General features: G+C 31.1%; 1 protein-coding gene across 4 annotated transcripts in view; it reads left to right on the top strand.

The window, feature by feature from the left end:
- LOC125072824 (protein Wnt-7b-like) overlaps nt 1–15079 on the top strand; it is a 54007-nt gene extending 38928 nt beyond the window's left edge. The window contains exons 4-8 of one of the 4 annotated variants that reach the window (XM_047683530.1): nt 5114–5225; nt 5963–6119; nt 11963–12162; nt 13951–14093; nt 14562–15079. In XM_047683530.1, coding sequence (XP_047539486.1) covers nt 5114–5225; nt 5963–6119; nt 11963–12162; nt 13951–14093; nt 14562–14713 — 764 coding nt within the window. In that variant the 3' untranslated portion in view covers nt 14714–15079. Of the gene's footprint in view, nt 1–5113; nt 5226–5959; nt 6129–11962; nt 12163–13950; nt 14094–14561 lie in introns of all 4 variants that reach the window. The other 3 variants (XM_047683528.1, XM_047683529.1, XM_047683527.1) reach the window with 3 other exon arrangements.
- The last annotated feature ends 4367 nt before the right edge of the window (nt 15080–19446 follow it).

Below are 19446 nucleotides of genomic sequence, written 5' to 3'. Positions count from 1 at the left end.
ATATCAGTGCCGTAAGATCGTTTGCATATACTACTGTAATGATCTGATTGTTAAGACCTATCGTGTAAGACTAATTTTAATTATTTTAAATTATTATTGTTATTTGATGATGAAAGATGATAACAAACATGTATAGATATATATGTTTGTTAATTGTACGAATATATACTATCTGGAATAAAATATTATATTATTATGACAGCCTTTGAACATTTAAAGAGCATATACATAAATAAATAAACGATAATTCATCAAATTCATGTCACACACGAATAGATGAACGAATTAATAAATATGATCTTTTAAATTGCTTAATAAATATCGTATTTAAATTCGTTATGTACTTAGTGGCTTGATATATAAAATAACCTCGTTTATACAATATGTTCATAAATAAATATCTATATATAACAATTTTTTTATGTATAACTTTACGATAAAGAACGATACTGTTGTGCAGTCCTTCATACTAATTAGTATCTAACTATCTATGTATAAGTGATAGAAGACATTTTAAGATTTTAATATATGTATATTTTATTGTTTTTGATCGTACGTCGTGGGTAGTTAGGCTATTTCCAAGGTCTACATCATATATTATAATTTTACGAGCTTCAAACTCAGTAGGCAATCTCATAATTGATTACAACGACAGTTAAAATGTTTAAACATATGTAAAGTGCACAATAAAGTATGCATTAAAATAGGGCTGCCGCACGAAGCTTGGAAATAAAGACAAAGTTCATCGTATCGATATTTACAAAAAAATATCGTTCGTAGTATGTATGGTATTTTCTGAAGATTAAAAAATATTAATGGCAATGATACAAATTTATTCATCCAGAAAACTGAAATAAATACTAGTGAGTTCTTATTTTGAACGGTTTAAATGTCAGACGTGTCCTGGGATAAAAATATAATTGGTAACCTTACATTAATAAGATGTGGGATAAAAACAATAAATGTTTACCATTCGTGAGCACGGCCCACAAAATCGTGATCGAGTAATAATGTAATGTTGATCTATGTACAGTGTGATACATATTCTGTATGTTTACAAATATCACAGATATTTAATATGTTAACATTATTATGATCGATTTACTTAAAAAGGAAGTATGACGTACGAAACACTTTCGTTTCGTATTTAGCTGATTATTATAGCTTCTAATATTAAATATTTTATAACAGCAACACTATTTAAATAATAAAATGTATTTGTCAGTTGATATACAATGGTGCTAGTATTTAATATCTATCGTTTTTATTACCTTGTTGAAGTAAATGCTAAAGCTATATGCTTTGCGTATAATCCAGTTAGTTCAAGAGTAGTTTTTTTTTTATATATCCCTATGTTTTTTATTGTAGTATTTATTTTTAAAAATTATTGTTTTTTTTTTTTGTAAGCAATTTGCTGTTCTTCATTTTCTTAGACTTAAATTGATATTAAAAAAAAATCTTCAATACAGGATTCCAAATTTTAAAAACATTATAAAAAATTATAAAAACATTTAACAACAGCTTTTCGTTTATTAATATTACTGATAAATACGCGATATTTTATGCATTCATACTTTTTCTTAAACTGCCTATTTTATTCTAAACTTCCTTAGTATCTAATAAGAGCTTAGTATTATAGTCTACGCGTCAAGGTCTACCTTATCAAGAATTTTAGGGATACTAATTATTCAGCCTTAAAAAAAGAATTAACCATCTTTAGCTAATGAATATAATGACTACACCTAATTATTTAATATTATCCAACAACATCCTGTGCATGCCCAGTAGCAGGTTTTTATAGAGCGAATGCCAAGGTAATTGACCTTTATAGATTAAAACATATAGCAACACTTTGTTCTAGAGATTTTTTTTTCTTAAATCCGCTAATGGCTCAAACTAGTAAATCATTCACTATAAAGTTCATAAATAAAAAAAGTAAAGTATTATGTCACATCTATCATCAATTAGTAAATCGTTAAACATATACATAATATATTTATAGTTCTTTAGAACCTGAATATGAAATTAATGTTTTAAAGAAGAATCATTATTGTTTGTTAAACTCAATAATAAATTTACATATCCCATTAATCACCTTAATATTAAAAAAAAAACTTTTGTTTTACGCTTACGTTGGCGCTATATGAAAAACTGATGACATTGTTTTTTTTTTTATGACTGCGCGCACAGGGTGACTTTTTATCTATGTAATGATGTTGCTCGATAAACCGCCAATTTAGTGTCAAGTCACACGAAAAGACAACTTAACGCCTTATCTTATTTTACAGTGTTTACTTTATTACAAATTTATATTGTGAAATTTAAAATGTTTAGATTAGTGATTAGAGGTTATAGTTGTAGAAAAAAATATATATTTATTAATTAATTAAAATATACCTTTTATTTTATTATTGAATAAGAAGTAGATTTTTAGATACAGTTACAATTAAGAAAAATGTAAGCAATTTACTAATATTGTGACATGTATTATCAACGAACCACAATCAATCAAATAAATCATCCATTCGCGTTTCTCGTCATCTCAATATTCATTCGAATGAGTATTTTGATAGGGCCAGTAAAGTAGGCATAAATAAAAATAAACCACATACCAATTCTAGTAATTATAATAATAAATAATATGGTGTTTATTATACTTTTATGATATAAATAATAATAAAGGTTCCCATACACAGTTATACAAATAGGTAATCAAGAAAAAAGAACGTAATCCGAACATTGGAAAGCAGTATCACACCCACATTGACACCGTGATTTATACTCTACGGCTAATTGACTTGTGTTTGTTTAGTGCTTCGCGCTTCCCGTTTATATGTCACGACTTCTTAACAATAAACATATTTATACATAAAATTTGCTACCGAAGAAATAATTTAAATATTAATAATAATTAAATTAAGGCAGATATTGAATAACAGTTTTATAATTATTCAATTAAATATTCTTCCGCTAAAATAGTTTATGTTGTTAAATGTTACGGTTAATAGTTTGAGATGGAATAACCATCAATATGCTTAAATACTTATAACTGTGACAAAAAAAAATTAAAAAAAGGATACTCATCTTATAACTAACTACATAAACAATTCTAATATGCTCTACAACAGAATTACATTAGGTTACCTCGGTATAAGATTTCCTCTTGTAACTTATATTAAATACTATGACCTAGGTAAAACTTATCATGAAAAAAAAACATCTTATAATTCACCAGTCTTTTTGCCATAATGGCGTATACTAATGCCCCATATATACTTAAAAACATACATATTTTATGTAATAAATTTACACTCGCATAAAATAGTCACGATCCACTAAGAATCCTTAGTATTCCTATACTTGTTTGTTTTCTTCGGCTCATTCAATAATTACCTATTTGCATATAATGTACCAAGAAATTGAAACAGCAATATAAAATCGTGCTCTTGTAAAACGACCACGACTACGACACGAACACGACATCTTTGTCCCCGACCTGTCACGTCATGTTTATTGAAGTTTATTTATTTTATTCATAGCGATGTTAATTGAGAGACAGGTCCGAATGACTTTTGAATGGTCGCCATTTTGTTTACATTCGAACATTTTACGATGACAGATTGTTTTGGCGGCAAATTAATTTGAGGTTATAAAAGTTGAAATCAAAATGTTTATGTAAATTAATGTATCCGAGAATGTATATTTATAACATTTTTATGGTTTTGTTGCAATTAATATGTTGTTTTGTGTTCTCTGGAGACTTTTTAAAATATTTTATGACATGATAAATCATTTTAAATACAAGTATTCGTTGATTGTTAATTTCAAAGTTTTAATTAACTCTATCTTTTTGTTTGTAAATCATTTGTAATTTCCTTTATCATAGTTACATTTACAATGAGGAGATCAATAAATAAGGAAAGTTAATTGATTACAAATATATTTTTTAAATTACGTATCTTCTGTTTATAAATTAGTATATATTTATTTTATTTTATTAACTCTTAATTTTCCTCATAAAGAATAAGATTTGATAGAGATACTTTAGCTTAAAGCATAAACAAATTCAATTACGTACACTGATATTATCGCTACTATTCGTGAAGTGGGCAACATTATAAAAAAAGAAAACATTGGCGGGAAAAAAATTTAAGGTTCTCTTCTGGATACGATAGAACCGAGAGCATTTTTATAACTTTATTTATTACAACTCAACAGAAATTATTGTGATTTAATTTAATTTCCAAAATATTTAATGTAATTAAAATGATTTATTCAAAATCAAACATAACATCAGATCTAATACACAATTACAATACAATGACATAATTTCCAAGTATTCCGTTTTTTCAAGGAAAGACATAATAAATCGCTAGTACAATAAATGTAATTCACAAACCTTCACATCCCTAATAAGGCGGCTTCTCGTCGTGGTTTTCAATCGAGATAATTTAAATATTAGACATTATCGTCGGTTTGCGGCACGATCGCTAATAGACTTATTAGCCTGTCGCGATACATTTGACACAAGATATATAACGAAACTGAATAAGGTCGATCTTATAGTGACTCTTAAATAGACAATAATAACATTGTCATTATTAAATAGATGGCTGCACTTTTTAAGTGACATTTCTAACGTGATAATCAAATTTCAACAATTGGTTTCAACGTCTGATAGTAAAGTAGCGAAACTTTTCTACCTGTAGGCTTTATTTTATCACTTGTATAAATGAACGCACTTTATTTTTTATTAAATATGTTGCAACTGTTGCTCGCTCTATATAAGAAAAAAATCTAAAAATGAATGGTTTTGAATGACAATCATACGTAGGCCAAAAATAGTAGATGAGTAATATAATATTATAGTTTTCTTCTCTCATAAATATTTTTTACTAATGCACACAGTCTACGTTCGATATATAAAAATAATACAAAATCGTTTGACTTTTTTATCGTTATTCAGAAACAAGGACTTATGAACACCGTAAGATTTTTTTTTTTTTAATTTATCGTAATAAGTACAATTCTATCTTAAACATAATATATTTACTAATTCTAGTATTAATTAAAATGTTCCCTTATAGTTCTAAAGATTGGTTTTCTATTGCAGCTACTCGTGAAGCCGCGTTTACTTACGCGATAACGTCAGCAGGAGTCACGCACGCTCTGAGCACGGCCTGTGCGCGCGGAGACTTACCCGCGTGTGGGTGTTCTTCGAACAGGTAAAACATTCCACGCAGATGAATGAATAAAAAAATTACTTTACTATTTTCTTAGTTAAAATTAAAAAAAAAAATATTATTTTTAAAAGGCTTAAAATCTATATTCGACCTGAAATTTCGAAACAAAAAAATATCCTTTTCCGAAGTGAGTCTAAGCGGATATGTCATATATTTCAATTTACCAGCATATGTGTTAAATTTAAATTCAGAAGATAGCTGTGACCCAAAGGATTGCTTTTCCTAAGGATTATGTATATTACACTACATAGTAGTGTAATTATAATTATTAGGGTATTATTTCACCCAAAATGTCGTCCTGCATTTCTTATTGGTATTATTCACAAAAATATCAACAGCACTACAATACGCCTTCAGGCGTTATTTAATAAAAGCCTCTGAATGTCATGGCTGGAAAAATGCCTAATTTTTTCTCAAGGACAAGCTTTGGATTGGAGTAGCGGAGTGGGGTTGCTCGAGTAAAGAATAATTAATATATATTAGACATGATATACAGGCCATGCAGGTTTTCTCATGATATTCCCCACGCAAAGCACGGATTGAATGATGATCACAAATTAACACAATTTGAACCAAAGATCCACTGGTGCACCTCGACTCTTTCTAATGTTTGTTCAACCACAAACCCTTTCAAACAAAATGAAAAAGAAAATGTCTTATATATTTTCCTATTTATATATAGGTATATAATTGTATAGTTTTATTTTTAATTTAAGCAGACGACGCTCACCGAGTCCTTCAGAACAGTTCCAATGGGGCGGCTGCGGGGAGGCCGCTTACGGCGCAAGGTTCGCTCGGCGGTTCCTCGACTCGAGAGAAATGGAAGCTGATGCCAGAAGTCTGATGAACTTGCACAACAATAGGGTGGGGAGGAAGGTGAGCGAGGTATCTACACATGTTCTACGATAGGATCTTAAAATCGTATAGAATAAGTCACATAAAGTATTTTCCTAGTAAAATCCGAATTCATCTTTCCTTGAAAATAAGCTAATTTTTAAAGTAATACCTATATTTTATCCTTCAGCAACAAATAAGACATTTACCCAATTATTTGTCTTCTTCTTTCAAATATCAAATTATTGATAACAGAAAGAGAGAATTATCAGCAAGTGACTACGCCACAAAGTCCATAGTATATAAATATATTATCTCATACTTTACATTGATAGGTAGTTTTAAAATCATAATTAATACACTAACATACATTCACGTACACACGTTTAATACGACTAATATATACTTATAGTATTTCATTAATGATTTTTTAAAATCGATTACTAATGTGCGTTAGAATAGTACTAAATTAAAATGTATGTTTATAACAGATTTAATTTAAGCAACGAAACAGATATTTAGTGCTAGTGATAATACAATTTTACTCGGTATCGTAAACGAATTTTGATTTTTAAAAAACTTGTATACTTCATATATAAAAGTAGATGTCACATTAAATCTTGAAGTCCGCCAAAGTTTGTCATGATATTTACGATGATAGGTAGATCAAGAGAGCATTACTATCATTTTTTAGTATGTCTACTTAACTTAATACAGATCTCAAATCAGATTTTAATCAAAACTTGTGGTTTCAAATCTAGGCAAGAACCTCTAAGTTTGTTTGAGCTCAATCTGTGTTTATAAATCACGACCTGCTCCGATGAATTTCTGTCACGAACCCAACCCAAATCAGCGTGGTAAGTTAAGCTCTAAAACCTTCCCTTTAAAGAGGACAGGACACATTTTCTTATCAGTAGAACATTTACGACGAATTAACATATATATTTAAAATGAATATGACTTACAATACATACAAAATACAGTTCATACAAATCCTCTATTTAATATGGATGAGCAATCTTTTCTAACTGAGTAAATTCCAATCCAATGGTAGAGATACAATCATGCATTTCGTATTAGCATAATTTCCAGAGTCGTAATGCTTGGCAATTTCTTCAAATGTATCCTTAATGTTATGTGATTGCTTTAACGTGTATCGGTAATACTGGCAAATCAGCGAGGAGATACAATTAAGGCATCCATAATATGTCGAACTCGAAAGTAGGAATACATTTATTCGTACACGTTCGGATTTAATCGGATTCATTCGGATTAAGCGCATGTTATTGTTGTATTTTATAGCAAAGAAATTGTGTTTTCTTATAAATAGTTTTCTATTTTAAATGCTAAGTGTTCTTTTATTTCATACTTGGTTTTAAAAAAAAACATTGCTTATATATAATATAAACGATTAATGTATTTGTAACATTGTTTATCTAACTTTTTAAAAAGTAATTTTAATAAGGTAATATATATAAACTGTACATATATAATTTAACATTTTTTATTAAAATGCAATAAATCATGTCCGTTTTTAAGCAAAGAGGTTTTATACAATCGCAAAACCGATCAAATGTGAACAGTCCCTAATCAAATATAATATCTCGTGTTTTCTTCAACTTTCCTCGAAGCGAGCCAGGGGGTCCAATTAGGTATTGTGCGAAACGATAGTCCGCTTTCAAAGGCTACAATTACCCCTCAAGCTAAACCGGCGAACTCGGATACTGTTTCCCATTTTACTCAGATTTTAAAATATCTTAGTAATATTATACTAAATTGTATATTATTTTAACGGACTACCGATAAAAATTATTGGGTAATAGGGGTTCCAAATATAAAAGGGTATAATTTTTAGGGACTAAACTTACGTTCTTATTTGTTTTTTAATATTTATAAACGTTAATATCTCAACGGGCTAACTTGGGGTAAATTCTGCTTATTATAACGATTATGATAAGTTCCCGATTCTAATCCGATCCAACTTCAACCGAGCAGTAACTGAATTGTATTGTAAAATGACAAAGATTACGCATCGATTCGATTGCAATAAAGTGACGGATTGATATCAAATCAAATAATTATAAATCAGTATTATAGACCTATGCAGTAGCATAACACTGCATAATACTGATTTATCAAAAGTCGAAAGTCAAAGTCAAAAATCTTTATTCAATATAGAAGTGTGTGCTTATTGATAGTCAAAAATCTACCACCGGTTCGGAATTTAACACATCGGACCTGAGAAGAACCGGCGAAAGAAACTCAGCGGGATATATATATTTTTTTATCGACTCCAACATTTATCAATCCGCAACAAACATTTGATAGCAGCAGTTGCTATGTTCTAACCGTAATAGCCCCAAAGATCAAATTCGGTTATGGGATGAGAGGCTATTCAACTGAGAATAGATAGAAAATATTGTAGTACATGTGTGCGTGTGCCAACACAAGTACTCCAGTAGTCCCATAGTTTCTTAATCTTTTCGGACAATAATCCGACACGATTAAAGAGAGAGATTAGGCGTAGGACTATTATATGGTTTCCGGTGGACGGGAGCGTAACAACGTCAACTTTCTAACTCGCACAGAATATATCTCAACAGATAAACTCAATGACTTGTATTGTTTTATTTCAAATAGGCTTGTAAACTGGCGAATGGGCCTCCTGATGGTAAGTGGTCACCAATGCCCGTAGATATTGGCACTGTACGAAATATCAACATGTCATCCATTTACATTGTCAATGTGCCACCAACCTTAAGAATCAAAGTGTCACGTCCCTTGCCTACAGTTATACTCACTTACCCAAATAAGCACAAAGCGTTAAATCAAATCTTGTAATATCTCTTTAACTACTTGTAAATAAACATAATATCTATATATACTCGTACATATTTAAATGAATCCACATTTCCTTTGGTCCCGACATCACGTGACCGACTGGACCAATTGCGCTAATTCTTTTTGTCGTGTATTTGTTATTGTCAGGAGAAGGTTCTTATTAGGAAAAAAAATAAGAAAGTTGCGTAGAATATTAGAAAATTTAAGACAACTTTACTTAACGACCACGTTAACTTTTTCTATGTAATGTATATGGCGTTAGACTCGTGGCTTTCAGTTGTTTGACAGTTGGCAGAATACGCGCTACAAATATCGCATTGGTCAGAATTATATTGTTAAATTAGTCGGCAAGCATTTCCAATTTTGATAAATAAATCGCAAGGACATTGCCTAAGTGTTTGTCGAATCCATCTCGAAAAAGCATTTTTTTTCCTGATTAGTTGTATGTCGCCTGTACCCGTACGTTAAACAGTATTGTTTTTGGAATAATTATTATTACTTATTAATTATACCAATTCTAATTCATAATTAAGACATAACTAAGCAAATTACAATTAAAACATATTAATCAATTAAACAGAAACAAGCTGATCCTTCAGTCGAACACTTATGTAGAAAATAGTGAAATAATTTACATTCAATATAATAATTTATACCTATATAGAACATAGTAAGTATATACTTTACAATTATTATATAAATAATCGATTAAGTTACTTTTTACTGTTATACATGCGATCGTTAGGCAATGCCTAATATTTGGGCGGCAAAGTTATATTGCGCGTATTGTAGAATGTGTTTTTATCTAGCAGTTAAGTCGTGTAGCCTGAAGACAACTTCGCTACACTTACACTATTACTGTTCACCAGCACTCATCGCTATGATGTATTATAGAAAATACCAGGTACTTTACGTATAAACGCTGAACAACACATGCCGTAAAGACTAATTCACATTTAATATATTGTAAATATTTTTGTACATGAAAAAACGAATGCGATTAAAATTTTAATAAGTCTAAAAATTTTAAGAAGAATGTCATTCATCCATAGCTTGTTCACATTTGCCAAATGTCAGTTTGGTAAATTTTGGACTTGCGTCCTTCGATTAGACAGGGGTAGAATAAATTATATTATAATATATATAGCTTGCATGTAAAATAATAATACGTATATCAAGTTTGTTTTTAAATCAGCGGTTGATAGATTTTTTATTATTCCAATAAAATTAGCTATCATTAAATGATAGTCTATTTTTATTTCCACAAGAAAAAAAAAAACGTTTCCAGAATATTTTAAAATATTTAACTTGCACATAAGTTATGGCACAGATAAAAAATAAATTTAATAAATCCACGCAAATGCAGAGCCGCACGCAATCCTCACCCTAATAGCAGATAAAAATTGTTGCATTTTAAAATAATTACAACCATTTCCTTTATATTTGCATAATTGCATAATGTTCACATAATCGTCTCAAGTAGCTTGCAATTTGTACCTACTTGACATTCTTGACGGTAAAAATGTAAAAAAAAAAACAAGTTCAACGAACTAATGACGCTTGACAAAACGATGGCTCTCACTTATATCGCAAAAGTTCTTTGAGATGACGCCAGCATCATTTACCTTTTCATAAATAGTAGAAAGGCAAAGGTATATTAATCATCTGCCTATAGATGATGTTATAATAATTACTGTCCCAAAAATAAATCTTTGTCATTCTTTACCACAGCACAAATCCATAGTGCAGCATTATCACGACAACTCATCATACCTACAAAGTAAAATACCGGGGACGCATTAAATCCTGCTGCTTCATTAACTGCTGTTTAACAAGTAGTGACAGTTAACGATTAAAATTTATTATGAATGTTCGCGATGATATTCAAATACGCAATAGCCTATCTTCACACCAAAATCTTTAAAAAAACAATTTACCTTTAATAATAGGTAATAAAGGGCCAAATATTCGGACCATCGAAAATGATTTTAGCGAATGTCGATAGAACAGTCAAATAATTATTTGAAGATACATACAGCATCCACAAAACAGATCATTTATGTCTTATATTTCGTGCTAAATGTCTCTGTACATTAATTTATCAAACGAGAATTCAGAAATACAAAAGCGACTATTTAACGTCATAGTAAGGACGAGAGTGTGCAACTTCTAGGACTTTGACATGTACTCTTCGCCACAAAAAAAACCCTGCACTTTATCACATCCTTATTTAATTACCGTCACAGATTATAGTAGGTAGGTATGAGGTACATCATTTGGCGCCAAAATAAAAAAGTAACTAATTTGAATGATGTACATGGGTGAACAAATTTTAAAAATGGAAACAAACAATTCTTAAATTTTCAAAATAATTTTAGTAGTAATAATGACCAAAATATTTGACACAAATCGTTTGAGACACAAAAATTATTATAAAAAATAACTGTATATATTCGTTTTGAAATTGCGCTTATGGCGAAATCTTATTTGAATAATTTTCTGAACCACCAGATAAGATAGTCGTGACCATTGTACACTGAGTTACGAAAATCACGGATTTTATGATGTATACGAGAAGGTTTAAGAACCATTTATTTTATTTAAAATATATTCTACGTACAAACAACGATACTATGTAAAGCTAAATTCCGATAAATATATAAGTGAGCCAGTTATTATAAAAAAAATCACGTCGATTACTACAATTTAAAGTTTTTCTTTAATAAGTGGTCACCACAGCCGATACGCCACCTTGGACACTAAGCTGTTATGTCCCTTGTGCCTGTAGTTACACTGACTCACCCTTCAAACCGGAATACAACAATACTGGGTACTGCTGTTTAGCGGTAGATTATGTAATGAGTGGGTGGTACTTACTACTTAAGCTAGAACAAATCCCTAACACCAAGTTAATACATGATTCTAATAGCCAACTCCTCAATAAAAATCTCAATTAAGAGGCCACTGACCTCTGATCAACCTCATGTGGTCTGTCTGTCTGCAAACATAACATTCAAAGATTATATTTTCATGAATTTCCACAGGTCGTAAAAGATTTAGTTAGACGCGAATGTAAATGCCACGGCGTGTCCGGCTCCTGCGCACTCCGCACTTGTTGGCGTGCGTTACCACCCTTCCGAGCGGTGGGAGCTGCCCTACGAGAGAAGTATCACAGAGCTAGACTCGTGGCGCCACATCCGCCGCCGGCCACGCATGCGCCGCAGACTCATCTTGTTATACGAAGGTGAGTTAGTATTGTTTGCAACTATAAATAAATCAACCAAAAAATTAAAAGTTTGACAGACAGAGGAAAATAAACTCTTTTGTCTTTGCCTATCTATACTAGGATTATAATAAAAGCGTAAGTTACTCTGTCTGTCTGACTGCTACTCTTTCACGAGCAAGCTTAAACCCCAAGGAAGGACCACTAATTTATGCCTAACACCTAACGACTAACCCCTAAAACACGATCAAAGCCACGGACGAACACTAATTCATATACAAATAAGATACAACTTTAGTCGTAACGCCGCGAACTATGAGAAATTTGCTACAATCGTACAGATCATGAATACGAAATGATTTTGCAACTTTGACCTTAACTCGTAACCGGATGGGGGACAGTCTGACTCACATTCTCACCTGTTACCTATTCTGATTAATAATATATAGACTCGTTACACGACTTCGTTCAATTTATAAAATAAAAGCCCGTCTTAATTCAGGGTGGAAAACACAAGGGCGTCGCTTATTGGTGAACGCCTCACCGATAATGGTCAAATCTTGGCCCATCGGAAAAGTACCACATAGTCTCTTAAAAAAAATTTGAGGGAGAAGTTAGACCGTCTTCACACTGTTTGCGCCCTGACAAAATGACCAAAAAAACTTATTTGTTAAATCTATACTAATATTGTAATTGAGAAAGTAACTCTATCTGTCTGTTGCGCTTTCTTAGCTAAACCACTGAATCGGATTTGATGAAATGGTATAAAGCATTTTAACTACAAGAAAGGACATAGGCTCCTTTTTATATCTAACACCTGACTCCCAACACCTTCAACACCAGCGACGTCGCAGGCGACAACTATTATATGTATAATTAATACATGCTCCTCGTGTAAGGCCTCTTTTATTTTTGACCATTTCGTATAAATAGAGGTAATTAATAAAATACATGTAGATGTTTAAAAGGCCAGTTTCTTTCTCTAACCCACGACTGGGCAAAAGCTCCTATCCTGTTAAGGTGACGAAAACCTTCTACCATAATTATTTTTCCTTTACCATCAAACAAAAAAAACAAATCAAATGACAAACTTTGATCTTCAGTTAAAATTCCTATGTCCTAGCCTCAGTGCAATGAAAATTTTAACAAGCTATACCTAAAACAAACTTATATGTATATTATATATATAGAACCTTTTCTAAAGAAATACACGTTAAATATTATTAAGGATATTACAATAATTGCCTATCAATGATTTGCTTTTGAAGATTCCTCAAGATTCCTCTTTATTTTTCTGCACATCTACTGCTGGAAATTTCAAACTGAGACCATAACCAATTTTTTATGCGCAGCTATCGTCCCGTAATCACTGGGACAAAAATCTGCTTACGTTATTAATATATAAGATTTGAGCACTCACGTTCCAGTTACCGTATTACGTATATATTCAATCCTTTAACTTTTTTATTTGATTGTGTAATAACTGTTAGCTCATGACTATTCAGTGCTCCTTGTAGTTGTTAACACGAAACCGCGTAGGACTTAATTTATATCCCTTTTACATAAATAATGCAATTTTGTCTTAAATTAATATTGTTTTTTTATTTTGTTTATTTGGTTTTGCGTAACAAGATTTATTACACTGCGAAATGTAGATTATGTTATATTATTAAAAAATGAGGATAAAATGAGGACCTTTATACATAAAACTTATCCCAAAATATGCAGCGTGTTTCGGAGAAGGTTTTGGATTTTAGTACATAATAAATAATCTACGGATTTTAATAATGAAATAACCTAACCCTACAGGTCAAGACAGAACGCCGGCGTAGGCAGGCAACCTCGCAAGTCTGAATTAGTTTACCTAGAACCGTCCCCATCTTACTGCGAGGCGGACCCCGCTACTGGATCCCTGGGAACACATGGACGCCATTGTAACAGAACGTCAAGAGGTAAAAATTTTAATTGCATTAATTTTAATCTATGTTTTTTTTTCCTTTTTTCCTACTTCTGTTGGAATAGGAATACTGATTTCAGTGATCAAATGTAACAAGTTTTTGTATGAGGGAAGCATTTAAACAAAAAAAAGCGTGATACAATTGAACTGAAATTCGGCCGAAGTTGAGCCCATTTTTTTTATTTTCACCGAATGTTCGGCCGAATTTCGTATTCATTAATAATAACATACATTTATGAATAGAGAATTGATGTGTGCCTTTTTAATCTTATATCAAAATATTATTTAATTTTTAGTATAGAAATTCTTATGATGTATATAAATTCAACATTCTATTTAAAAAAAAATCTATATTACCTGAGTTTATTATTTTATCAGATTCAATATAGGCAAAAGACGTGCAATCTAGTAATGTAATAAGATAGGCGAACAAATATAACATATATATTTTTTTATTTTTCAGGCGAAGAAGGCTGCGAAACTCTCTGCTGTGGTCGTGGGTACAACACGGTGCGCACGGAAGAAGAGACTAAATGCAACTGTCGCTTTCACTGGTGCTGCCGCGTGTCCTGCGACAAGTGCGTCACACGCAGCGAAGTCCACATCTGCAAGTGAACGACATCTAGCGAAGAGTAGCGACATTACGTTGTATAATTTTAAATTTGACAAATAAAATTGACGGAAGTATCAATGATTGCTTCTCTTTTTTTTCGAGTGACTTTCGTTTTGTTTATATTGCGACTTATTTCAAAATTATTATAGGTAATTCATATTTCTTATCAGTTGTAATACAAACCATATTATAGTTCTTAGTGCTTAAAATGAATGATGTAAAATGATTTGGATGTAAGATATAATTATTGCATCAAATACATTTCAAAGATCAACCCTACCACTATCTACTTCAATTCTAGAAAATACACCTCTCGTTTATGTAAGACAAAACAAAAATTATATCATAAATGAAGATCGAAAACAAATGTCAATTAGCTGTTTTATGTCAACATCATAAAATATTATCAAACCAAAACTATAGATTAAAAAAAATATCACTTATATATATTCTGTACTCGTTTTTTTTTCTTAATTTGTGTATTTGTCACCAGTATTTCTCACAATTAACTTTTCTTAACTTTCATTTAGATTTAGATGCAACGGCTTTAAAATTATATATAAGTTACATTAGCTATCTATTTGGATTTATAAAGCGTCATCTAGCGGAGAATAGTGTCAATAAGCATATTATTAAGAAGATAACTGTATGATATTTTGCATTTATTAAGCTTATTTGTATTGGCCCATAGAAATTAATATGATTCTAATAATACTTTTTAATAAGTCAATTGTAAAGTAACATTAAAACATGCCTTCTAAAATAAGCCATTGTATTTATAAAGCGTTGAATAAAGTGTCTTTCATTTATATTTAAAAGCAAATGACTCTACAGCAATTACTTAAAATATACAATAGATCATTATATAGCAATAATACTAATAATGTATGCAATCAAATGGACATAAATCATAATATCATAAGTACTTATTAAATCATTCCGTTTAGCTTAAGGTCTAACTTATTCATATCACAATACGATTTTAAATAAACTTTTTTCACGTCTATTTTGTTTTTTTTTTTAATCATAATTTATATATTTATATAACTATAATATTATGTAAGTTAAATAGGATTCATAATATGTTTGATGTGCACTTATTCTATAGCCATATCAATACTTTGGTTTCAAGTTTATTCCAATTAGAAGGGTGAATGACCCTATGTAATTAAAGTAGTGTTGCATATCGATAGTCCACTATCGATAGACTATCGATAGACTATCGATAGTTAAGGTGTAAGCGATACTATCGATAGTCTATCGATAGTTTTGCAAAAACCATTACTTTTAACCTAAACTATCGATAGTATCGATAGTTTTGTGCTATCGATAGCCAGTAATTTCCGATAGTATTGCTTTCTCAAGATAAGTAATTTAGTAGGCCAACTATAGTGTATATTTAACTTAACTTAATTAACTTAACTTAACTTAACGAATCTTTTGGGACCAGGTTATAAATTGCACGAATAGCCCTCTTCTGCAGTACAAAAATAGTGTTAATGTCAGCTGCATTACCCCAGAGTAGGATGCCATACGACATTATACTATGGAAATAACTGAAGTACACAAGGCGTGCCGTATCCACATCAGTCAAAAGTGTAATTTTTTTTACCGCATAGGCTGCAGAGCTAAGTCTATTCGCCAATTTATTTATATGGGGGCCCCATTGGAGCTTAGAGTCTATTGTCATACCAAGGAACTCTGTAGATTCTAAAACATCTAATGCTTCCCCGTTTAAACGTACACTCGTTTTGACACATCTTACATTGGGAGTAGTGAATTTAATACATTTAGTCTTTTTACTATTTAACATTAAATTATTAACACTAAACCAATTTACTATTTCAGAGAGAGTATTGTTCACATCGTTTGAATCATCGTTATTTCAATATGTCTTTTAAATTAGTGTGCGTATGCCCATGGTGACCGTAGAACTCACACTCTAGCAGCTTACATTACATAGAAGCACTGTAGCGATTGGAACAAAGAGTAGGGCGCGTCATCGTGTATTAAACTATCTATAATAAATATCGTTTTTGTTTTTAAGATTATAAGATCTTTTCTCAGTTTTTAATTCAATTAAATCAAGTCCCGTACTAAGAAAACATCTTTTAGAAATTATTTATTAATAAAATTTAAACTTCATAAGTATTTTTATTAAATCGTACAATCATGAGTTATGAAGAATAAAATTTCTCTACGACTCACAAGCCATTCCTGCGCCACATGCTTCCTCATATTTTTATAATGTCAGTAGTTTTTGACGTAAATCATATATTGACGCACCTTGGAAGGCCGACACTTGTGCTATGACTGCATTATACGGGGTGGTACTGTCTTATGCCGTCATGCTACTTACGCTACCCCTACGCCACCGCTCTCTTCTCGATAGTATTACTTTCTTAAGATAAGCTATTTAGTAAGTCAGGTAACGAGACTATATTCGAATAAGTTTAATTAAATTCGCGCTTGTAAAGAATATAAGAGTTAATACATTTAGTACTTTTTCTTCGATTTATGAAAAAAACATTAAAGTATACCAAGTTTAAAAATTGTGTATCTTCTTGTAGAAGTTTAAAATTTACATAATTACGCGTTTCAGACAAATAACAATATTCAACGATAAATCAGGGCCTCGATTCAAGAAACATTAACGAGAACTTTGACTTCGTCATTACCCTTTTGTCAAAATTTTAACAGCGAATTGAGCTGCTATACTTTCATATGCAACATCTCACGTTAAAATTTACAAAATAACATATCCTATAACGTAGAGCACTATTGTTTATCTATCTTTTTCCGGCATCCATTAATAAGCTTCATTTTAAAGTAGCAGATATATATGCTGTACCTAAAGCCAAATAACCAGATAGTGTTAAGACACTTATGCGTCAGCTGAATTCTTAGAATCCAAAATAATCCATTCAATCTTAAACTGATAACAATTATCATCAATCATTTAATTTATGTACACAAACAATCAGAGATCTTTACAGAAACTGTGACGTACTGTTAGCGCAAGGATCAAACATGAAATTGTGACTTCAATTGCTCGATTACAAAAGGATAGTAACATTCATTCATCAACAATGTCAATTAAAACAGGTTCCCAGAAATGGTTAAAAATATTCTAATGTACAATATAAAACTAAAATAAATTAAGAGAAACGTTTCAGTACTAAAGGAAAACCAATTGCGATGAAGATGCCCTTCAAGCTATTTCGGTTGAGTTCTTAGCCCTGTTCAATTACTTTTTACACTACAAATTCAACAGGGATCGAAGAGGTTCATGATAAGGTTCGTTATAACGCATCCGCGGCGACTCCCGTGCAATGCGCTGCTGGTGGTTAGGTGGAGATTTATTTAGAAGCGAAGGCGATCTCGCCCCCTCTCACTCCTTACTAATGCGTACGGTAATACGAGGCCTACCCGGCTGCCGTCCTCCTAAAGGCTGTCTGTAATAGGATACGCAAGGCCCCTACCTCACACATCCATGGCCCAAAGCTCAAGTCCTATCTTATAAGTCTCGGTTGTCGGGGCTGTGGCGGCCTAGACCGTACTTATAGCCATAAGGTTATACTGTACTGTCAAATTTATTACTTTTTAGTAATATATTATATTCCTAACAATATCAAATAAAATATAATTTTATTAACCTTTTTGTAAAACATATATTTGTTATATTAATATAGATATAAGATAACTCTTTGCCTTTTCCTTTACCAGTTTATCCAGGGTCTGAAATCTTAAATTTAGCCGGTGCATTATTAACTTTAAATGAAATTGTGTAACACGATTTTGAAGTTCCTAGATCTAGAAAAACTCAGGCTACCTTGATACTAGACATCATAACTTGTGTTGTCTGGGGTACTTTTCTTCTCCTTTCTTTATCTTTATTCATTTGTTATAATAAAATAAGTACTAATCTGTCTTAGTATTAGGAGAGACTACTTAGAATGGTACAGTAAATATAAACTTATTTCATAGAAAACTATCTAACATTTAATATTTAGATTTCCGATAAAAAATGTGGCACGACAAAATAGACGGATGGATTAATTTAACTTGCACATAATTATGACTAATTTCCAACTTTATTTGGACCCAAAAGGTACAGATATTCAACAGACCGTAGCTTCGTTATAAGTTTAAGGCTTCGTACGAAATTTGCTATGAACTTCAATTGTGTCACTAACTTTTAATGATGACATCTGTGTCGCCAAATTACGCATCATAAACATAATGAGGTATATGACAAAATTGTCTCTTGGGACAGAGGAAAAATGTATTGTTAACGATTATATATATTCACGGCATTTCACAATGATTGTTTTATACCTTTGGTGCCTTATATTTGGTTTGACATTCAGCGTTGGTACATAAATTCACGTAGTCCGAAATCATGAGATAAATCTCAATAGCGATAGTTTGTACGTTATAAATTAAACTAGACAACATCGCCATAAACCATGCGGTAAAATAAATTCACTGGACATGTAATCAGATATAGGTCGTAATTTACCAAAACGAGATTTATATGCAAATCAAATGTAAGCTGGGCAGATTTCCGTTGATTTATATTTTTGCTTAATGTCATTGTTAATTACCATTTTTCTACTTGACGCTAGGTGGCGACTGAGTATAAATTAATAATATTAAAATAATTATTGAGAAATAATGTTAGATTCACAATATAGTAGAAAATTATTCTTAAATTTTATCTCAACTATATACT

Source organism: Vanessa atalanta, chromosome 22, assembly GCF_905147765.1.
Source record: "Vanessa atalanta chromosome 22, ilVanAtal1.2, whole genome shotgun sequence".
Lineage (NCBI taxonomy): Eukaryota > Metazoa > Arthropoda > Insecta > Lepidoptera > Nymphalidae > Vanessa > Vanessa atalanta.
Note: the sequence above shows the minus strand (reverse complement) of the source record. Positions and strands in the feature narration are given on the sequence as shown.